The following is a 24,503-nucleotide window of genomic DNA, read 5'->3' on the forward strand; positions in this document are numbered from 1 at the left end:
GCAGTCTTGAATTGAGTCATAGGATCGTTGAGATTATAACTTCCATTAGAGCAAGGAGGAGTTTCATCAGTCCTCTCGGGCTTGGGAAGGCTTTCTCCAGTTGCCGCAGTTGTTTCTCACACTTTCCTTTTCTTTCTTTCCTCGCCTCTAAGTAGAAAATTTTAAAAAAAGAAGTGTGATCAAGTTTAGTCTGGCGAGCATTTTTCTCACTCTTAAGTGTTACTTGTTAATTTTTTTTTTTTTTGAAAAATGAAGTTGTTTTTGGAGAACGTGTAAGCAAACCTGAAAGAAAGAACCCTGACTCATTTTTTAAAATATATATCTTTGCTTCCTGCTGCTATATAATTTTGAAACGGCTAGGCAATTTGTATAGTGTTTAAGGAAAAAAGAATAAATCGTAGCAGAGCTGACAACTTGGACACCAAGCTGCAGGTAAATGCAATTTAAAACAGTGGATTTAGTATCCCTTTTGGGGGGGGGGGGAATGAAGTTTTAGATTAGAAATACTTGACATACCATTAATTAAACTGAAAGGTGCATTCCTGTACCATTCTGTTTCCTTGTAAGGAGACCAGTGAATTTATTTGGCTATTGTGTACAATAATCGTACAGTTCTGCAGCAGTGACTTCAGGCCCATCGTTGCATATATAAGAACTCAAATGAGTTTGGCCACTAGTCAAAAGAATCAAAGAATAGCTCCTTTGGTTGCAGTATTACTGTAGCCTGCATCAATGGAACATAAACCAGCAGGGCACATGGGAGTCTTTGCAAACATTTATATATTCACATACAAATAGAGGTAGAAATGTAGGGCCAAATCCTCTTGTAACTGTATTCTCTCATGATTGATCAGCTGTGGCTGCCTGAGGAAGAAACTTGCCAGCCTCATTAAAGGCAGAGTGCGCAGCTACCAGAGGTACCCAGAAATGTGACGGCGAGAATTTTAATAGGACCGGCAATAGATACACGCTACATGAAGGCTGACATGCTCTACAATCTATCTTCACTTGTGAGAAGAGATGGGATAACTCGCAGTGAAACCCCTTTCCACTAATCCCTCATCTCCTGGCTCATGAAGACAAATGCCATTATGGCACAGAATGGCTCTCAAGAATCATTGCAGATGCTGCTGGATAGAGGGGGCCCCACTGCGCATGCATGTCGCCCTTGCTCCCATGTAATAGGATTGTGGTCACACAGCCTTGGATTCCGCAACTGCTATCTATCATAAACTGAACAGCAGCATTGTGTCTGGTCAGCACTTGAAGGGGAAGGCGGCTAGGGAAATGCAGAGACTTGCAGGAAATGACTTTGTTGATTCATTAAGTGCAGCTTTCCCCCTCTCTATTAGTTAGCCAACGCTGTCGCTTACTGCCAGAGGGCACTGTGCCATTGGAAAGGCTATCTTTTTTTGGAATGAGACCCAAAGGCAGTGCCTTTAACACTTCAAGTCATTAAAGCGGTTGTGATGAATTATATTTTTAATCAAGTTCTGCCATGCTCTTATACTTTGCACAGTCACTGATAATACTTCTCCCCAGAGACAGATGCATTTTGAACAGTGGGTAACATTAATGTGGTGCCTATGTTGCCTTGTTGTTAAGTGCGGAGTTTAAGAAGTCCATGGGGCTGCTTCAGGATTTAAAATGCTCTATCAATGACAGCCATCAATATATATTAGCCCATTAAAAAACCCACCAAAGCAGTTGCATGCTAGGCAAAATGCACCTTAGACAGTACAGATAAGATATGCACCCAGCACTGTACTTTAATGCACAGCTGCCTGTGTGAAGAAGCATAAGAGCAAGCTGGAGAATCACAACTTACTTACAGAAATGCTTTTCAACATTTATTTTTTAGGAACTTATACCTGTGTGGTTTTAATAGATGAGCATCCCCCTTTCCGTTAGTGGAAAGTGGTTCTTCTCTAAGTACAATGCAGTCTGGTGGGTTGAAAAACAAAATAGAAAAAAAAATGTTTCATATTTGTGATATACCATGAATCTTCCATAGATTTATAATGCCCTCCCACTCTGCCTGTTTTGTTTTTTTCTGATTTTCTTTCAAAACTGGTAATAAACATTTCAGTTTCTATATATGTAGTTCCTTTCACCCATTAACATTTTTTTCACTATAGGCAAAGCATGCACATGAGTAGCCATGAAAAAACAAAAAAAGAAGAAACAGGAAAAAAAGAATGTTTTGTTTTAGTTAATGGAAAGAGCAGCAGTTGACCTGAAGCCCCTTTAGGCCCAGGGTTGTGCAGTCATTTGAGACAGGTGAGGCAGAGCTTCATCTGACCCTGGCAACGCATACCCCCAAAAAGGACCCAACAAGTCAAGTCCGGAGGTGTTCTGATGGCCAGAGAGGAAGTATACTGCCTCTCCAGGCCTCGGAAGGTCTTAGAAAGGTACGTCAGGTTTTTTGTAAAACTGCAAGTACCTTTAAAAGGCCTTCCGGAGCCCTCCTGAGGGCTGTAGAGGCTGTACACAGCCTCTCCAGCTCTCAGAACACCAGTGGACATGACCTTAGGGGTTGTGGCTGGAAGTGAACCAAAAGTGACATCACTGCAGGGTGCTGTGACAGTCTGTCCCTCACCACAGACCACAGTCCTGTTTAGACCCCTATCCTCTTGGAATCTTGCGCTGCCAGAACTAGCAAACTGGCAGCACAAGTTCCTTTGTGGTGGTGTGAAAGCCAGGCTGCTATTGCGCACTGCTGGGCTGCTGCCATAAATAGCAAGAGACATGGTGCATGCAGCAGCGGCCCAGGAGACTCTACAGATGCCAGTAAGTTGGCCGCAGGGGCAGGCCATGGGTAGGGAGGGGGATAACAGGGCATTCTGGGGGATGAATGAGTGTGTGTTGGGGAGGAATTTAATCTAGCTGGAACGAGGAGTACTATGAAAGACTAGAACTATTCAATTGTAAAAATCCCTACAGGGGTTTAGAACAGCCTGCCTATGTAAACCGCCTTGGATTAAAGTCTGAGGAGAAATCTGATGACATATATATATATATGAGATTAGGCAGCTAGTGTCCTTTGAAATTCACCATCAAGAAATGCAGGCAAAGATCAAATGACCAGAAAGGGATGAAGCTAATTCCATGGTGGATTTTTAACCTTACAAACGAACTTTTGAAGGAATGAAGTAGTCCAACGCGAAACTTCAGGTTGCACAGGTCCATCACCAAACTAATATTCATGGCTTTCTCCAAAGTTCCGTAAGGTCTAGGAAACCTAAAATATATTTGGCTTCTTCATACACATGTGGAACTAACAAGAATCTTACTGCACACTTCCGACAAACTTCGCCACATTGGGTAGGGGGTGTAGTTCTGAACACACTGTACTCCTTTATGTTGGCAAAATGATGAAAACAAAATAATGTTGTTTTTTTTCTTTCCTGTCCTGTGAAACAGCTCATTGTCATTTTTTAAAAAAATTTCATCAAGGTCTTCATTTTATTGAAAGTCATTCTCAATGCCTAATATTCCATTTCGTAGTTGTGTGTTCTATGGGCAGAACTGGTGAGGGAAAGGGCTTTTGCACTTAGAAAAAGCATGGAATTGGCATCTGTTTAGATTCAGATGCTACTGTTTAGATTCAGCTCCTGCTACTGTTAACAGTGTTTTGGTGTTCTTGGTGTATGAGAAAGGCACAGTGAAGTATGCACAGAAAAGATGTAACTCATTCCCCTGTGTCCTCGTAACTGGGGAGGGTTTACCTCCATTGAGTCTGGGGAGCACTGTGCAAATAGGATTGACTCTCTTGAATATTTTTCAGTGCTCAATGTATTTATTTTAACAGCTGCCTAACATCAAGCACATAGTTGTCAATTCCCTTCTATGCTGGAACACCATGCACAATGCCTGGAGAATCAGCTTCTCATTCCATGCTTATTTTATTTATATTCCACAATAAAACCCTCTGAAGCAAGGTATTAAAAAAGAAGAATTCAGTAAAGCAGTGGTTCAACCGCCTTAGCACCATGCAACCAAAAGGCAAAGCTAAAATTGCATGTGTACTGTGGCAAGGTTCATATGCTAAGAGAGATTCCTCTTGCATTGGTGGGTCACCGTAGACACATGAGTATGTCTGTCTCACAGATAAGTCGAGGACAGGTTTTGAGCCAAAAATAATGACATTTTCTGTGTGGGGGTTAAATTTAGGGGGGGGGGGAGTATAATTTTGTCTGATTTTACCCAAGGCCAGATCCTAAAAATAACCTACCAGTAATTGTTACCTAAGAGCTGTACAGTCTCTAATTTACGAAAAATATAGTAAAAGATCATAGGTTACTTTTTTATTCTTTAACTTTTGATCTTCACAACCTTTTTGTAAACACTATCAGAGTAAGTGCACTGTAAAACAACATACCAGTAGAACCATTAATCAAATTCTTCTTCAAAGTGCCTGGTGTGTTAAGCCAGAGTCTCAACATCTAACATTACAACACATAACTGGGAGTGTTTCAATTCACAGCAGAAAGACAAGCAACAAGAAATGAGTGTGAGCAAGTACACAGTTGCAACCTGATTTACTCAGAAGTAGACCCATTGCTTTCCTTGGGTGTTTTTCTTAAGGAATGATGCTATGGGACTTTGTTTCAGATGGCAATGAGGATTATATTGTGGTGTTTTAAAAAAGATCGCTGCCAAACATTTGCAAAATGGCAGGAGAGTGCAGAAGGGCCAAAGAGAAGGAGGCTTGCTTAACTTAAATGGAAGCCTTGAGCCCTGGCTTACTTTTTTCTCAGGAAGAGTCAAAAGATTGACTTTGGCTGCAGCTTGGAGGAGTTGCTGTGGAGACTAATTGCTCTCTAATCATCTCTGCATTATCCTCTTGTTCTCCTCTGGGCTTCTCCTAGCTGCCTAAACAGCCCTGACCCACAGATAAGGTGAGGAGATGATTTACACTTCATTTATTAGCAGAAATTTATCGTTTTATAGGCGAGTATCTACAGTAACTTCTGTTCTGGTAATGGAAATTGCATTGCATGCAGAAGCAAAAAGCAACCTCCCAAAAACCCTGTGTATTTTTAGACAAAAGAACTATACATCCTGAGCACCCCTTCATTTACTTTGCCCCCAGAAGCAATTACATTTCCTCTTATCTTCAATAAATTCTGAATTTTCTATTTGTGTCTTTTATAGAATGACATGTGTCTATGCAGTTTTTTTCCCCCTCCTCACTGTGATGCAAATCCATCAGGGTGCAATTCATCAAATATTTCTGATGCTTATCCCATATATTTCAGTGGGACTGAACAGAGGCAGTGCTATGATGGATGGATGGAGTCTTCAATTTCAAGCTATACAAATCCTACAATACTGAATACCGAACTGTGTTAAAGATGCAGTCTGGATGTTTTTTCCACAATAAACAAATTTAAGAATTTAATTTAAATTCTTTATTTAAGAATTTAAATTTAAATTTAAGGAGCCAAACTTTGAGACACTTTATCATTTTATAGAAGTTTTCACTTAAGAAAACTGTAATGTTAGCAGTGGACTCAGTGGAGATGGATTGTTGGATGAAAATACAGGTGATGCAATCAAAAGGTGTATCATGACTGCCGTTTATCACATGGCTTTGCTATTTATCATCCACTTATGACTACCATATGTTGTGTGTGGCACATATTTAGAGGCAGAGAATATATTTTCTCATTCATTTTGGCTCAATGAATCATTTTCTTAGCCACACAATAGGATCTCAAACAAATGAGTTATGATTTCGTTTAAAAAAATTTTCTTGGAGTTATGTGCCGACTGCCTGCAGGTCAGCTAAACCCATTCTTTGCCATGTGCAATAGTGAGATTTTGAACTCAATCTGTTAATTGGTTGTTAGGTTTCTTACAGTATTTCCTGTCCAAAAGTTCACCTTTCACAGTTAGCTCTTGTGATTGTACTCAAAAACAAGTTTCACTGAGGTCAATGGGACTTCTAGAGAAGCGTGCACAAAATTGCAGCTTTATAAGCTCTGCCCTATGTATTTTAACTGAGAAGTAAGCCCTGCTGTATTCTGTGGGGTTTATTTCCATTCAAGGTTGCATATGATCACAGCCATAGTATTAGAGTTACATCTCAACATTTTGTAAAAATACATGGCTGAATCATTATGAATGGTTAGAATGGGAAAAAGGAATTTTTCACCCAGGTTTACTGGAAGTGCACTCCAACCTGCAGATTAGAGTGATAAGACACTTGGGGGGAGACCTGCAAAGGAGCCTGTGGGCCTTCTTAAACTCTGCCTGAGGCTTGCTGAGCCCCCCCCCCCCACAGGGAGGGAGACAAGCCTTTGGGTGCCCATGGCAATTGCTGCACCGCCACCAGGGCATCCATTCCTGGTTCACTCCCCTTAAGGGGGAATGACCCGTTATTAGTTTCTATGATGGGTCATGACCCACTATTTTGAGCACCAGTGCTCTAGAGTATTTTGAAATACAGTCAGTTTTTAATGCAACGCATGCAGTTGTTGCATCTCATGTCATCCACAGTTCAGATGTGTGTCCCCCCCCAAAGTCTGCACTTCATATGTTCCTAATCACTGCATGCACTACATTTGGACCTGGGGAAGTTCATTTATTGTCCCCAACCAGGGCAGCCATTGTTAAAACAAATGCCATCTGGAGTATAGTTGGAAGAGTCTCACAAGCACTTATTAGCTATTATGCTAGCCTCATATTCTCCTCCAGACTTGTACTCTAATTAAACTACACAACTTGAGTCCATCTGCTATAGTCCCTCTCTGCCACAACTGCTGACAAGATCCTGGCTTGCATCTAAAAGACTCTATCTGCTTCTAATCTAGGCTTTAGATCAGGGGTGCCCAAACCCTGGCCCTAGGGCCACATGCGGCCCTCGAGGCCTCTCAATGCAGCCCTCAGGGAGCCCCCCAGTCTCCAATGAGCCTCTGGCCCTCCAGAGATTTGTTGCAGCCTGCACTGGCCCGACACAACTGCTCTCAGTGTGAAACCAACTGTTTGACCTCTTTGCATGAGCTGTGGGATGAGGGCTTCCTCCACTGCTTGCTGTTTCATGTCTGTGATGCAGTAGTGGCAGCAAAGGAAAGGCCAGCCTTGCTTTGTGCAAGGCCTTTTATAGGCCTTGAGCTATTGCAAGACCTTCATTCATTCATTCATTCATTCATATAAGTTCATCTTTAATATATTCATTTATGTAAACTTATGTAAATTTATTCAAATTTTAAATGTAAATTAATTATCTCTTTCCCCGGCCCCTGACACAGTGTCAGAGAGATGATGTGGCCCTCCTGCCAAAAACTTTGGACACCCCTGCTTTAGATCCTTCAGTCCCATACTGAAGTATGCTCTTCAAACAATCTACAACCTTTGTTCTACAGCCTTTTCAAAGCACTCATTATGTGACATGGTTCCCACATTGCATTGGTTCAGCACCAAGAGTCAGGTAAAATTAACCCCCATGTGCCTGCCATCTAGCCCTGCTTCCTTTTAAATGCTTGTTCATTCAGCCTTGTGCAAGTCCTCTACTGTCTTCAGTGGTCAGAGCTGTCCCTGAATCATCAAATAACTTTGTTCTTAATTGTACTTCACTGGCTGCCTCTAAAATCAACTTGAATTGTTTTCCCAGTTGTTAATATTCAAACATGTACAAATATTGTACGCAGGAGTGCCTGTGACCTATTCATTTCTCAGCAGTGATAGATCTGGTAATAATGTGTGCTTCCAATTCTGGCTGTGCTGTACTTTGTAACACCCGGAGTTTAATTGAAAATACACCCTGACCTTGGTTTTGTTCACTGGGCATAGAAAGGACATAATTGCTGCGAAGCTGCTGAGAGACATTATTTCAAAATGTCATATTGCTAATTTTGGCTTTAAAAGTCCCTCCTACAGAAAGAAAATCCCCAAATCCCCAATATAAAAAACAATGTGTTGCTGTTACATAAAACATCGATAAAACAAGTAATTTTCCAAAAAATTAACTTCTTGTTTCTCTGCACCTGCTTCCAGAATGCCATAGCAGTATAATAATGGAATCCATCCTAACAATCTAACGCTCATTCACAAATACATAAACAGCTTGTAAACTGTCAACCACAAAGTATCAGTATCCATTCTTACCTTCACAGAGTTTCCATAGTTACTAAGGACAAGAGGTCTAACCACCTCTTGTCTTAGGACAGAGGTGTCAAACTGATTTCATACAGTGGACCAAACAGCATTCATGACACCTACTGAGGGCCGGAGGTGATGTCATCCCATGGGAAGTGAAGTCATTAAGCAGGCGATGACCTGAAATAAGCACTTCTTTCACTTGTGTATGCGCAAACTCCTGATTTTAGAAATGGGTTATGTCAGAATGCCAGATGCAAGGGAGGGCACCAGGATGAGGTCTCTTGTTATCTGGTGTGCTCCCTGGGGCATTTGGTGGGCCGCTGTGAGACACAGGAAGCTGGACTAGATGGGCCTATGGCCTGATCCAGTGGGGCTGTTCTTATGTTCTTATGTTCACTTAGGAACTCCTTAGCTGCAAGTGACAGAAAACAAACAAATCTTGATCATATTTTCAAGATATGGGAGAGTATCAATTATCACATAGGCTGCCCTTTCAGCAGTGACACCTGAGCACAGCTCATCAGCTGAGAGCAGCTGATGGTGGTGCTGGGAGAGCCCAACTATCACGCAAGCTGGATGAAGAGTTTCCACCGGCCACATGTTTGACACCACTGCATTAGGATGTTGTAAAGGTGGGTGCTTAGGGATGTGGTATTTTGGAACAGAATAGCTTTTAGATCTAGAAGGGTTTGCTTTAGCCTTTCATACTAGAATATGCTACAACCATCATCCAGGTCATCTTCAATGACGCAGGTGTCATTCTTCAGACCATCATTCATTTTCAGTTCATCTTCACATAAACAAATGCTGAAAGTGATATGAATCTGTTTCCCACTTTTCTCATGCCACTGCTGCTACACACAGATGACAGTAAAATCTGACCTCTTTCCAAAGGCTATATAGGTTTCCTCAGCTGTTTCTTGTGATCTAAATGGAAAGAATGAACTTCAGAGTCTGGAGTTCAAAGCTTTGGCTCCTCACTTGGATCTTATTTAATTGCTTTTTCTTTTTGTTTAACATTCTTTTCCCAACTGCAGAGTTTTAAGAGGGCTCTTTTCACTCTAGTGCTCTTACAGTAGGTACCATGTTTGCAAATTAAATCCAGATACCATACAATACACATGGAGATAATCTGTGTGTACATGAAGATCTATGTCTCACAGGCATTTATTGGCTATCACCCTAGCCTCATATTCTCCACCAGTCTTTAATTAAACTACACAACATGAGATCTGTGCAACATGAAGATCCACTGCAGAGGAGCTCTCTTTAAATCACACTGCTGTGTACAAGAGCTATTTGTCTAATAAACCACCATTCAGAAATACCTCATGCAGTGAGAGCAGTCCATGCCAGGTACCAATGTACCAGGTATACCACTGGGAAGGAAAGTCTGCTACTGCCCATCACAGCCAAGAAAACAAGCCAAGACAAGCTTACTGTTCTTGCTCACAAACAGGGCTATTTAATCCAGATCTTCCCTTTTCTTGTAGGGCAGTCTAACCACACAGGACTTTTAGGTTATGCAGCTTAGCTGTTCGTATGTTTGCTTATCCTATTTTTAGTAATTCTCAGATCCCAATATGAGAATCTGCAGGTATGCTCGGAACTTGAAGATAATTGTTTATAATGCAAATCTGAATCCAAATCTCCCTTTAATTACAGAGGTGTTGCAGTTTAATCATTACTAGGAGTAATATTTCTTAGCATGAGAGCAGTGCATTCAGAATACACTGATGTGATTTTGATATATTCTCTTCGGCAAGCGATGTGGTTTATAAATTATGTGCTCTGAATATTTACAAGGTTCTTTTTTGTTGTCAGGGTTATTTCAGAATTTTCTGATTAGCTGTCTGATCTCCCTTTATTTTCCTCTTGTATATGTCCCTTAAGGTATAGTCCTTGAGAAAAGGAAACTGAAAACAATAGAAAGCCTTCAGAAGATCAATGCCCCTTCAAGAATTACTGAAGTGAGGCTCAGATAGCCCAAGGATTAACAATCCATTAGGAGACCTTGTATCATTAAGCAACTGCTTTGTATCTCACCCTGGTTAGTAGAGAATTCAAGTTAGCCAAACTTGATTTAAAGTATCTTGGCTGGATTGCCGCGGGTTGGAACGGTAGATACATTTCCTAGCGGTCATACTAAGTAGTATTAATTTGCCCACGGTGAACCATTTTTACTGAACAATTTCAAAAGGAAGACTAGAAAGCAGGGGAAAATATAGAGCCAATGCTATCTTTTGTGACATGATGCAAAAATGCAAGAAATTGTTTGACCTTTTCCAGCCTAAGACAGTAGCCAGCATGCAAAGCCCCCAGCTCTTCTTGTTGGTGGCTCTGAAGCTCCTGGCAGCAGCATACCATTTGTGGTGTCACTGCTACATTTGCAACAGTGCAACACAAGTTTCACTGTCATAAATGAAGGATAGGATTAGGCTGTAAAGCTTTTACTTTGACCACCATCCAGGTGGCATTACTGTACAAACACTAGTGACATCGATATACCACAAATGTTTAACTGTGTCTTTGATGACATCATACCTGCAAACAAACTTCTTGCTTAAAGTTGAAGAACTTCCACATACTGAGCCGCTTGAAACACTCAGCTAATTCCAACTGAAGACATGAGTTCACATCCAGAGCAATGCTTCCACAAATGGAAGTTCACTCCATTAATACAAGCTCCCTCCAAGAATGGAAGTTATGATCCACTCACACAAGCATCACCCTGGATGCAACCCAGAGTCCCCAATACTGGAAATTGTCATGATTGCATGTCATGAGATGAGATCTTGATAGATGCTCAGGAGCAATGATATATGCCAAATCACTCTCTGGAAAGAAATTTGGTTTTAACTCATCTTCTTGTTTAAAATCTTGTCACATCTTCTTGTTTAAAATGTGACTCCAAAATGTTGCCCTGTAGCTCAGATCATGGGAAAATTGCTTAACTCTCACTTATGTAATTGTATTCTTACATGAGTCTTCTCAATATAAAGGTTCTCACTTCAGTTTTGTACTTGGCCAGATGCATTTGATGTGTGTCAACAGGTGTAGACATGTTTTCAGGTGCTGTTTGTCATGTTCTACTTTAAAATAATGCAAGAGATTATTGGGCATGCATCATAGGTCCTCTCACAAATATTTTGTAGGCAGAGGTCAGCAGTCAGAGACCAAATCCAGCCTAGAGGTAAACCTAGTTGGGAGTAATTTGTGGCAATTTGTGGCAACAAAATATACTGGCTGATTACGAAAGGGGATGTAGTAGTGGATTGCCACACTGCTGTCATTCCATAAAGGAGAGCATGTTGCTGACCAGTCATATGCATTTTCCATTTGAAGGGAAATCTCTTTTATGTATGGGTATTCATACCCAAACATGAAACAGTTGAGAACTGGATCTACAGGATGAATGTAGTAGGGCAGCAGTTATCCAATTGTGGGCCAGGACCCATCATGGCCAAATTTTTGGTGGATCACAAAACTGACATGCTGATAGCTAACAAGGAAAATATATTAACCCTATGAAACCAAAACAGAGCAGCACGTGCATGTTTACTCATGGGTAGGCAACCATGTCTCAGTCCACTCTGAAGGACAGGCTGAGGGCAATGCAATGCCACCAGAATGGTCCTGATCTGATGAACACAGGCCCCAACAAACTCTCGAGAAGGAAGTCTCTTCTCCCCCAGTTGACAAGGAAAATATATTGAGCCCTATGGAAAGGGAAAGTGAGTCACACATGCACATTTTCTCATGACTAGGTGACTGTGCCTAAGCTCTAATTTAAGACCAGGTGAAGGGGAACACAAGGCCAGCAGGATGCTCCCAATCTAATGAACATGGAGCTGAACAAACATTCCAGGAGGCTGTCCCCCCCCCCCCCCACACACACACAATGTAAAAAGGATAAAAACAGAAGCTTGAGTGGCTGGTAAAGTGAAACATTTTTTTTTAAGTTTTGTAAAGTTGGGTCCCAATAAATTTATAAAGTGGGTTCCCCAGTGCTAAAAGGTTTGGAAACCCCGCAGTAGGGTTTAAATGTAACACAATGGCCATTCCAAAATAACTGGTCTTTTCCATGATGTCTAATGTCTGGTGACTGTACAGTTGCCAGATGAATCTGTAGTGATGAATTTCTCCAAAACCTATTGCCTTTGTGAAAAGAGCTTCAAAATGCTGCCTTGGCTTTGTGAATTATTATCAGCTATTTTTATACAAACTCTTTCTAAATCTCACTGTCATCAGACATCTCCATACTGAGGCATTTCTCCTTATAAGAAAAAGATATAGGATCTGGGATAAATCATCCATGAAAAGAAGCTTGTTATAGATTCAGGGTTCTTTTTTTCTACCCTATAGATGAGCCAAATTATTCCCCCCCCCCCCCACACACACACACATCACTCAGATTTTTAAGAGTTAAAGATGATACTTAGCACTCTAGTATTGATGAATGTGAAAGGGAAACCTTGGAACAATCCCTGAAGTAAAATTGTCTGTCCTATCAAGATCACCACTTTTAGCTCTGAAGCTAACCGAAGTAGGCTGAATTTCCTTTTTCCTTATAGTTTCCATAGAACTGAGAAAAGCATAACAACCAAAAAAACTTTTTATTCAGTGTTTCTTTTATTTTGTCTTATCACCAGCTAATGTGATTCATTAGTCGAGTTAAGTCCTCAGGGAATGAAGAGTAAGCAGAAACAAAAAGACAAATTAGCAATATTCTATAGTTGCTTCTCTGCTAGTATTTCAGAATAAAATTAATGTGTTATTTGGTACTAAAATCCAGCCAAGGATTTTATGCTATTTCTGATTTTCGTTCTCACACAAAGTATACCACAGTGCAGTCCCACCTTGCGTTCCAGCAAAGTTATCAGTTATTCTCAACAATGCAAGTGCAGATTCTACAAAATTGAGACATATGATTGAGACATACAAAATTATGCATGGGAAGGATAAAGTGGATAGAGAGATGCTCTTTACACTCTCACATCACACCAGAACCAGGGGACATCCACTAAAACTGAGTGTTGGGAGGGTTAGGACAGACAAAAGAAAATATTTCTTTACTCAGCATGTGGTTGGTCTGTGGAACTCCTTGCCACAGGGTGTGGTGACGGCATCTGGCCTGGATGCCTTTAAAAGGGGATTGGACAAGTTTCTGGAGGAAAAATCCATTATGGGTTACAAGCCATGATGTGTATGTGCAACCTCCTGATTTTAGAAATGGGCTATGTCAGAATGCCAGATGCAAGGGAGGGCACCAGGATGCAGGTCTCTTGTTATCCGGTGTGCTCCCTGGGGCATTTGGTGGGCTGCTGTGAGATACAGGAAGCTAAACTAGATGGCCTATGGCCTAATCTAGTGGGGCTGTTCTTATGTTTCTTATGTTACAAAAAGTTGTATTTATTGATACTTACTGGAGCATAACTGTTAAGAGGTAGAAGTTCAGTGCTCCTCTACCAGTCACCAATGAAACCACTCCAAGAGTACATTGTTCATTTATGGTCACCCTGGTGAAAAGAAAGGTGCTGTCAAATTGAAAATGAAATTAATTCCACTGATGCAGAGATGGACAGCACTATCTGCTTCTGTTCCATACAAACTTCATTGTATTTCCTTTGAATCCCATGTTGAAGAACACTGTCCTAGCACATCTAAAGCTGCAATACTATATGCACTTCCTGCAAGTAAGTATAGGATCTTCTTTTTTCCTTACTACAAAATGAAACAACTTGGAGTTTAAAATGGGAAACCTTTGACTGATAGTATTCTTGTTCTACTAAATGCATGTATTATGCATGTTTGTGCTCTGGGTTATAAATGCGCTTTGAGCTTGCTGTAATTTATAAGACTTCACTTTTGGCTGATTTATAGGAAATTTCATTAATCTCTACAGAACAGGGACCTTGCAGTGAGCAGCAGATTGAAAATGAACCCAGGGCTGGGGGTTTTAGGAGCTACCACAAATGAATCAGCATTGAAAGGCTTTGAATGGTAATGTTCATTTGCAGAGTCGAAAGGTCTTTTTTCACTTATGCTAAGACATGAAGGAAACATTTTTGGAGGTAACAGTGAAATTGCCAACCCTACAGCTATGGGAAACATATATATTTTTCGGTCATTTAAATAGCCATTCTTTATTCCTGCATTCAGCACACATTTACTAATGAGAATTTCTCTGCTGCTTTGGCCAAACATGAGGCTAGAGGAAATCAGATGAGTCTGCTTAATAATGGAAGAGAGCTGATGCTCAGCAGTTCACATAAGCTATCTTTTGGGTTATTTTTTGCGTGTATCTGCTTTCTTGCAATAAGCAAACAATACACATTTGGTCAGGATTTGTGTACAATAGTAAAAGCTTTTCTTGCACCAGGGCTCAGTTGTATTATTCCAATAATTTTATTGAGGTCACTTTATGGCTAAGGTGCTACAAAAGGCAAAGGCAAGAGGAGTTTATGGCACTGCTAAACAGGATCAGGAGTCTGTGGGTTCGACTGTGGTAGCGATTCATGTCTACGTTTAGGTCTGCCTCTCCGGTGCTCGGCTGCCTGCTGCCAGATCTCACAAACTTGAACCAAAACCATCCCAAAGCAAGGGAATGCACACCAGGACTGTCACTCTTAGAATCTGTACTTGAATTGTGGCAAACCTGCCAACAAGACTGACCACAACCCTTGTTATCTCTCACACATGCAGATATTTAAAAAGTCTGATACTGTGTCTTGAGCCTGGGGCAAAAATAAAATTCACCATGTTTCATCAGCTCCAAAGTATTGAATAGTTCAGTGGTTCCCAACCTGGGGTCTGTGTACCCCCAGGGGTACATGCCAGGGCATTTAGGAGTATACCAAAAAAATTGAATAATGGTGGGATAAGGTACATATGTCAACAGTGTAAGGCAAGATACAAATCAAAAGTTGTGAAATTAATTCAACTTTATGATGAATGGTGGTGTGGGTTTTCTTTGTTATTTAATCTCAAGAAGAGCCTGTCTTCCCTTCTTTTTGTTACGTTCACAAATAGTGAACATAACCTCTGTCCCAACAGCACCGGTCAGAGTCCGGCGATTCACCACCAGGCGCTCAGTGCAAAGCACCTGGCAACAGAGAGGTAAGTTGGGACATGAGGCAGACGAGGCGGCAGCATTCTGGAGCAAGCAGAGCGCCAGGGTGGTGTAGTGGTTTGGGAGGTGAACTCAGACCTGGGAGATCCAGGTTCAAATCCCCCCTCAGCTACTAAGCTTCCTGGGTGACCTTGGGCCAGTCACTTTCTCTCAGCCTCACCTACCTCACAGGGTTGTTGTGAGGAAAAAAGGAGGGGAGCAGCCATGTATGCTACCCTGAGGTCTTTGGAGGAAAGGTGGTATAAAAATGTAATAAATAAATAAATAAGGCGTGGTAGGGGAGGAGCAGGGCAGGAGGGGGCAGGACTGACGGAGCGGAGCTCTGCCATATCCAGAGCCCTATGTCAGGCCTTGTGGCCTAACACAAGACTTCTTGATTCTGTGCCAGCTAAAGAGCGACCACAGCATACCATTGCAAGGCGACTTCCCTTAATCCCTTTGGGGGAAAGGTGTAAATGTCCCTTTTTTCCTGAGGAGCTGCTGCCGGCTGCCCAGTGCACACAGGATACCGTGACAGCCATACCGTGCCACGGCAGCCCCGCACATTTGGCTGCTCAGGATTGGGTTGACAGTTCAATGCAAATATAAAAAATTCCGAGACTGTGTCTTGAGCCTGGAGCAAAAACTGTCCCCTGAGTAGCGTTCAATGAGTGACTCCTTCTGGGTCTTCTCTCGCAGTTTTCATCCTCATTTTAAATTAAGCTTTAAATTAATTTTTCAGTTTGTGTGTTTTCAGATATGGTTGAAAATCGTCTTTTCAATCCCATTATTGGGCCATTTATTTACAGTTACAACATATACATTTGAAACAACAGCAACTGCATTAATTACAAGCATTTGGTTAATACGAATGGTACAATTTATGGAAATAGGCTGCCAAGTGGTGTGGAAGTGAAATAAGGTTAGGAACCACCGGAATAAGTAACTTCCTGGAACGATGACAAGAATGCTGTGAGAGGTTATGAGACACTTTCCACAAACTCAGAGCCAGCTCAGCTGCGAAAGAGGTACACAGTTTGCACTGAGCATGAGGAACAGGGGAGCTTCAGATTAAGGGCACCCTTCACCTCAAGGGTCATCCCAAGTTACATTGATCCACTAAAAGTGAGAGGGAGTGGATCATCCATGTGCCTGCCTTCCTCACTCATAGTTTAAAGGGAACATGTTCCTTTACATATTAAGTGTAAAGAAAGAGATATTCGCCACCCCCTTCCCCTCGCTCTCACCTCACATGGCATTCAAAAATGTAAGAGGAAGTCATTCCCTTTAATCCTCAAGTCCCATTTGAGCACAGAAGAAGGGGAGGGAGTAGGGAAGGGCTCCTTCCTCATGCAGTTCCTTCCTGTTTTTGGAAAAGAAGTGCCAAACGGTAGGAGTGAGGTGAGGAAGTAAGGAGCATGCACACCCAGGTGAAGGCAGCAGTGACAAGTCAGGGTAGCAGCAGGCCGTGGACCCGGTTGGGCCAACCCTACACAATACAGTGGTGATCCACATCATAAGTTTCTCTCTCTGTTCATGAGACAGTCTGGAGCGCTTGCCATGCTTAAGACATAGGTCCTAGGTGAGACACATACCTAGCAAATTTTAAAATATGCCCATCTTCGTGGTTCTTAAGCCAAACATTTCTCAGCTCTATTCCCTGTCCTGAAGAGCAATACTGTTGGTTCTCCATCTTTATTTTTAGAAGGTCTGCCAAGAGTTGGTGTTGGTTGACCACTACTGGATTCTGGCTAAATTACACAAATAGTCCATATGCAGATGTGTATGTAGAGGCTTATGTTTACCTGTGAGTAGCAACTCTGTGGAGCTTCTATTTGGGTTGGACCACAGCATGCAGTTAGGGACTCTTTTACGTCTACACAGTTTTTCTACTGAAAAATCATTCCCAAAGTGCCCTTTGATACAATGGCGTTTCAGGAATGAAAAAGCCTCCATAGTAGGCATTTTGCAGCAGGCAAATGGCAGAGAAGTAAAAGGTTATAGACTGCTCACTATCTCTAAACTGTGGCTCCCTGTAGCTGCTACTCTCATGTGTAGTTGACATTAAGAATCAAACATGACCTGCAAGAATGAAATCCAGGATCTAAACCACCTTGTCCACTTTCTCACTTACATGGGATTATTTGTTTATTTTAAATAATTTCGTAACATATACAAGCACCACTTATTAAATACAAAGCTGAATTTTCTAAATAAGAAATCCATGTTAAACATTTAAATTGTACTCAGTTAATTCAGACCACCATGTTGAACCACAGTGTCTTCAGATGACTATCTTAATGCAGGCCCATAGCTAGCATGTATACTCCGGTGCAGCAATTTTCAACCAGTGTGCCATGGCACAAAGGTGTGCCACGAATGGTCTGCAGGTATGCTGTGGGATTTGGGGGCAGGGTAATTTATTAGTAGGGCCATTGGGGATGTGAGCCCCCTGCCAGCAGTGCGGTCTGGCTTGTCAATTGCCAAAAAACCGACGGTGTGCCGTGAAACTTTTAGCACCTTGTCAGTGTGTTGTGAGATTAAAAAAAGATTGAAAATCTTTTCTGCCCTGCTGTTTTAGGACCCAATCCTATCCAACTTTCCAGCGCTGATGCAACTGAAATGCAGCCCCGATATAAGGGAACAAACAGTCCCTTACCCTGAGGAGGCCTCCATCACTGCCTTCCCCTCTGCAGGATGCAGTGCACACCCTGTTGGCATGGCTGAATCAGAGCTGAAAAGTTGGATAGGATTAGGCTCTGTAACTGTCTTAAATTAGCTTTCAACTAACTCTTAATTATGCAAACTTAGATATCATCTTTCATCAAATGATACTAGGGTGGTTTGCAAGAATAAATATTCTACCATGTATTCTAATACTGGTAGAACCCCATTGTAACCAGCTCCAGATAGTCAAGCTATGGTCTGGAGCATTTGCCATAGTTTAGGCCTTCATTCCTAGATGAATAAATACTTTGCATGGTTTAAGATATATTTTGTCTTGGTGAGTCTTCATGCCTCTAATATCTTGGGGGGCGGGGGGTTTAATAAATTATTCCTTAGCTGCAACCTTTCATAATTTCCACTCTGTAGGCACGGACTATTCTAGCAGCTAAAACGATAGTCAATTTGATGCCTTATTTTCTTGTGGTGGCTAAATCTTTCATAGATTTAATAGAAAGCTCAAAAGATTAAGAGGTAATTTTAAGCTGCAATTACATTAACTGCTCCCTAGTAGCTCTTACCCGTATCATAGAAAGGTGTCTGTATGGTATGTATTTGTAATACAAATTGTATAAAATCCAACACGTATTTGTGAAATTGTAGATGTGAAATGAAGTTTATTTTAATCTTTGCTGCTTAGAAAATAATTTCTCTTTTTTTCTTCCCTTTTATTTCAGACTATTAAACTCCTGACGGACCAACACCAAATAAATTATGAATGTTGAACAAGATGACCTTACATCCACAGCAGATGATGATAGGTCCTAGGTTTAACAGGGCCCTATTTGACCCCTTGCTTGTGGTGCTACTGGCTCTTCAACTTCTTGTGGTGGCTGGTTTGGTCAGAGCTCAGACTTGCCCTTCTGTCTGTTCCTGTAGCAATCAGTTCAGCAAAGTAATTTGTGTGAGAAAGAATCTGAGAGAGGTCCCTGACGCCATCTCCACCAATACACGATTATTGAATCTCCATGAGAACCAGATCCAAATCATTAAGGTGAATAGCTTCAAACACCTGAGGCATCTAGAAGTCTTGCAGCTGAGCAGGAATCACATTAGAACAATTGAAATTGGGGCCTTCAATGGTCTGGCGAATCTCAATACTTTGGAACTCTTTGACAATCGTCTCAGTACCATTCCTAATGGAGCTTTTGGATATTTGTCAAAACTGAAGGAGCTTTGGTTGCGGAACAACCCTATCGAGAGTATTCCTTCTTATGCTTTTAATAGAATCCCTTCCCTGCGAAGGTTGGATTTGGGGGAATTAAAAAGGCTGTCATACATCTCAGAAGGTGCCTTTGAAGGTCTGTCCAATTTGAGGTATTTGAACCTTGCTATGTGCAACCTTCGGGAGATCCCTAACCTCACACCGTTGGTAAAACTGGATGAGCTAGACCTTTCTGGGAATCACTTGACTGCTATCAAGCCAGGATCATTTCAAGGGTTAATGCACCTTCAAAAATTGTGGCTGATCCAATCCCAGATTCAGGTGATTGAAAGGAATGCCTTTGATAACCTTCAGTCCCTAGTAGAGATCAACCTGGCCCACAACAATCTAACGCTGCTGCCTCATGACCTCTTCACACCTCTCCGTCTAGAAAGAATCCACTTGCATCACAACCCTTGGAACTGCAATTGCGACATCCTGTGGCTCAGCTGGTGGATTAAAGACAAAGCACCCTCCAACACTGCATGCTGTGCTCGTTGCAACACTCCTCCCAGCTTGAAAGGAAGGTACATTGGTGAGCTGGACCTGAATTACTTCACTTGTTACGCTCCCGTGATTGTGGAGCCGCCCACAGACCTCAACGTCACTGAAGGCATGGCTGCAGAGCTGAAATGCCGAGCATCAACATCCCTGACCTCTATCTCTTGGATTACTCCAAATGGGTCTGTTATAACACATGGGGCTTATAGGGTTCGGATTTCTGTGCTCAGTGATGGCACGTTAAATTTTACGAGGGTGACCGTGCAAGACACAGGCTTGTATACGTGCTTGGTGAGTAATTCTGTTGGGAATACCACAGCTTCTGCAACACTCAATGTAACTGCACAGGAGTGTATTACTTACTTTTCCACCATCACAGTAGAAACCGTGGAACCTTCTCAGGACGAGGCGCGGGCCACAGAACAGGTTTGGCCCACACCAATCACTGAATGGGACACCACCAATGCGACGACCTCTCTCGCACTACAGAGCACAAGGTCAACGGAGAAAACATACACCATCCCTGTGACGGATTCAAGCAACGGGATTCCGGGAATAGATGAGGTGATGAAGACTACCAAAATCATAATTGGTTGTTTTGTGGCAATCACTCTCATGGCAGCAGTGATGTTGGTCATTTTCTACAAAATGAGGAAACAACATCACCAGCAGAATCACCATGCTCCAACGCGAACTGTAGAGATAATTAATGTGGATGATGAGCTCACAGGTGACACGCCTATAGAAAGTCATTTGCCCATGCCAGCGATAGAGCATGAGCACCTAAATCACTATAACTCTTATAAGTCTCCTTTCAACCACACAACAACAATTAACACAATAAATTCAATACACAGTTCAGTGCATGAACCATTATTGATCCGAATGAACTCAAAAGACAATGTGCAAGAGACTCAGATCTAAAACATTTACAAATTTAAGGGGAAATTTAAAACAAAAAGACAGTTTATTAAAAAAAAAATGACACAAATGACTGGGCTAAATCTACTGTTTCAAAAAAAGTGTCTTTACAAAAAAAGAAATTTATTTATTAAAAATTCTATTGTGAGCGAAAGCAGACAAAATTATGTGTATTCCTCAGAACCTCTTTTTGCTGCACTTATTTTCCCTACTTCTCTCCCTTCCCTTTCTTCTTCCCCTCTCCCAACCCCATTTGCCATATTTTTCATAGAACAACTTGATTCTCTAAAGAACTGGTCTAGGGATTTTTGTAAGAATTCTGTTAACGCTTTGGGAATTTTTATGGTGAATTCTAGTGGTGAGATTCGGTCTATTTTGTCTTTTTTCATTTCCATTTTCTTCTCATGCCCTTTTGGAAATGGTTCGACAGGGGAAAAAATGGATGTTAGCAGTAGTTCATAAGAACAATCGAGGATCAACAAAAACAAAAAACAAAATATTTCCTTTTAAAATATTTTCACATAACCTGCTCTGTATTTCCTGAAAGGACCATTCTGTGGAAGAAGAGAAAAAAAATCCAAGAAATTAATTTTCATGTGAGCATCTATAAAACCCATGATCTTTTAAACAATTCTAGAACCAGGATTTGTAGTTCAAACACTAAAATAAGATTATAAATAAAATATTGTTGGTTTTTTTTTCTGTACTTGGACACAACTCATTTTTAGTGTGGCTTTAAATGTCAAAAGGTGGTTCAAAATTTTACATTTTTTTTCCTTCAGTGGTGGTCTGTCCTGCCACCAGAAAATGAGAGAGCTTTACAAGAGTATTGTTGCAATATTTTGGAATGTAACTGAAAAAAAAATAGCCATATATTTACTTTTAGCATATATAAAAGCCAGCAAAGTGTCTGAGACAGTGGCCACAATCAATAGAGTTCAACTGACTTAAGCGCACTTAAGACTCTTTCCATGTTGTGCAGTAGCTTCTGTAGTGTAACTCCATCCTACCCTGCTCAGGTAATGTGAAAAGCCCTGGGCCACATGGACCCATGTTGTGGCTCTTCCCTACACCAGCACTGCCCTAGTTTCTAGCATGAACAACACTGGTGTGCAGAAGAACCATATCATGGGCTTCTCACATTATCCAAGCCATTGCTGCAGACGCTTCCATGCCATCAACAAAACATGACATGGGACCTTAAATATGTATTGGGCTGTGGCATTTCTGCCCTGCGAATAAAGAAAACTATGAGGGAAATTCCCCCTGTCTTTGGTGTCATCTTCCACTGTGAGAGGACAATATAAAAGGATTCAGATCTCACAAGGCTAACTATAAAATACTGGAACAATTGTTCAATCCAATGGTTTACTTATTGGGGCTGATAGAATTAATATCCCTTACCAAAATCCTTGGTTCCATTTCTTTGGGTTGTGTGGAATTTCTCAAAGCTGTAAATATGGAAGTTGTTAAATTATCCAACTCAATTAAAATATGAGCTAAAAAAATATCATCAAGGTGTTAAAACTCTCCAGGAAGCAGTGTTCAACAACAAGGGATCAGCAAAGAAATAAAGTTTATCTAGAGGATTACTTTGGTCAGATTTGGAAAAGTGGAAGAGAAAACCACGCCAAATACTGCAGTTTCCAAATGAGAGCACAGCAGTTAAATAAACAGTCCTTAGTAGAGGTCTTCTGGGATGAAATTGAATTCTTCTATTAAAATGGGGATATGTTCATAGGATCTGTTGTGAAGATTCCAGCCAGCAACTTCATTTAGAGAGGAAAAGGGATCAATCACCCGTTCATGTATTTCAGGAGTATATATATATTCCTCAGAGGTGCTATATCTCAGGTTAATATTAGGAATACAGAGAAATGTCAGAGATGTTAAGAAGCAAAGTAACCCGAGTCATTGTTCAGTGCTACACTCCATCTACCAAAGCTTTCTCAACCCCCCCCCTTTCTACAAACTTACCAAGTTGTTGGGGGCATGAAAGGGGAGAATAGTTGTGGAGGGTGTTTCTAAGCTTTTCTATCCTGCTGATGTGAAAGTGTAACTCTTTTATTCCTCCCAAGTCATTGATCTCCCAAAGTGGAGATCCCTGTGTGCTGGCAAAAACTATCCTGGCATGGATGGCACTTGCTGTTCTGCTGGAGAGCCTTCACAAAGTACCTCCGTGCACTCCCATTCTTTGCCGCTTCCAGCCACTTCTGCCCAGATATCTGGGGCAAAGCCTGTCAGAAGCTGGAAGCCGCTGAACACAGTGAAGAATGGGGGCACGCAGAGACTCCCACACGGAACGGGTGCTTTCGGAGACTCCCCCACAGAATGGTAAGTGCAGTTCACATGGGGGAGGGCTTAGGAAGGGCTCTGGATCCAGCCCATGGGCTGGAGTCTGGAAAGCCCTGACCAAGAGGAATAAAAAAATATGGTTCCCAGAGTTCAGCTGAAGGCCATTTCTACTCATGGGCTGTTTCTCTGCAATGAAGACTTTTTAGCATGCTTACAACCTGTACTGCTGGCTCTAAAACACTTTTTCTAATTCTTCTTTACTAGGAGAAAAAACAAAACACCATTTCCAAATTTGCAGGTAAGAATGTATGCCTTTACTGCAGAAAGCTGCAAACTTAAGAGAGAGGCTTCAACTTTTGCAGGCTGTCTCAGCTGCTATTTCCTCTACTTTCCCCAACCTCCATCTTGCAAAATGTTTTTTTGGAAAAGGAGGAAGAGGAAAAAAGTTGGGACATGCAATGGAGGAACTTTCCCCGGCTCAATCTTTCTGAACTTTCAATAATTCTTAGAAGAAGCCCAAGCTTTTTCTGAAAATTTGCTGGAACAACCTAAGTGATTCCATGTTGACATGGGCAGATTTCACTTATCACCGATTTGTATGGATATAAGAAGAAACTACAACAAATGCTCATCAAATACACTGCTTTTTTTGCAATTTAATCTTGAATATATTCAAATGCTGACTGTATAGCATTTAGTGTTTGTCTTGATTTATAGATAATATCATTATTTATCTAAATTTGCTGAGAATCAGTCCTCCACCCCAGAGTTAATACCTTTGCTCTTTCCTTACTGTCCCATGACATAGTCCTAGTCCTGGAATCAGATTGACAGCACATCTAGAATTTTCACTCTGGCACAAAGACTTTCATCCCAGGCCCCATTCAACTGCAGAAGCTGCCACAGACATACAGTATTTGTCTAAGCTGAGGCACACCATTCAAAGCCAGTTGTGTTCATTGGTCAAGATGTCCCCTTTAGCCTTTGTGCATGATTTCTAGACTGGTTTCTAAAGTCTTTAAAACACTTAAAAAACAGTTTTTGAACTTCTTGTTGACTTTCAGGAAATCAAAGCCTTCAGTCTACTGCTACCCAGATGTTTAGGTAAAGATTAACAGCTGCCATTCTTGCAGGGCACTTCAGAAAACAAAATTAAAAGGAACCCTTGCCCTGGGGAAGAAACCAAGGGCGAGAATCTCCTTTTAAAGAAAACATGTAACTCAATGTAGCCTAGCAATACTGTCAAGAAAATGGGTGTAAAAAGATAAGGCATATAGGTAATTTTTAAACAAGACTTCCAGACCAGTGTTTTGTCAATGTTTGTCCTCTAGCATACCACTTCACATGGTCCACTTATTCAGAGTACCATTGAAAGTAACTGGTGATGATATCATTGCGTTATTTCTGGGTTAGGAGGCTAGTTGTGACATGACAAATGCCAGTAAGAGGCTCAGGGTGGGATGGAAGGTTTTTTTCTGGCACAGTAAAACATACTTTGGAGGTCTACCTGTCAAGCCAAGCTGAGCCTCCTAATGCTGTTTGTTGCTCCATACCTGGTCTCGCTGTGGGGTAGCAGGTGTCCAGGGGCCCTGAGAGTACTACCAGACATGACCTCAACTACCACTGATGGTACCCATACCA

General features: G+C 41.4%; 1 protein-coding gene across 1 annotated transcript in view; it reads left to right on the top strand.

Annotated features, from left to right (window-relative positions):
- Positions 1-20,570, top strand: part of LRRC4C (leucine rich repeat containing 4C) — a 98,737-nt gene extending 78,167 nt beyond the window's left edge. The window contains exon 2 of the mRNA XM_066638767.1: positions 18,619-20,570. Within this exon, the coding sequence (XP_066494864.1) occupies positions 18,660-20,570 (1,911 nt within the window). The 5' untranslated portion in view covers positions 18,619-18,659. The remainder of the gene's footprint in view (positions 1-18,618) is intronic.
- The last annotated feature ends 3,933 nt before the right edge of the window (positions 20,571-24,503 follow it).

The sequence above is a fragment of the Tiliqua scincoides genome, chromosome 1 (assembly GCF_035046505.1).
Source record: "Tiliqua scincoides isolate rTilSci1 chromosome 1, rTilSci1.hap2, whole genome shotgun sequence".
NCBI lineage: Eukaryota > Metazoa > Chordata > Lepidosauria > Squamata > Scincidae > Tiliqua > Tiliqua scincoides.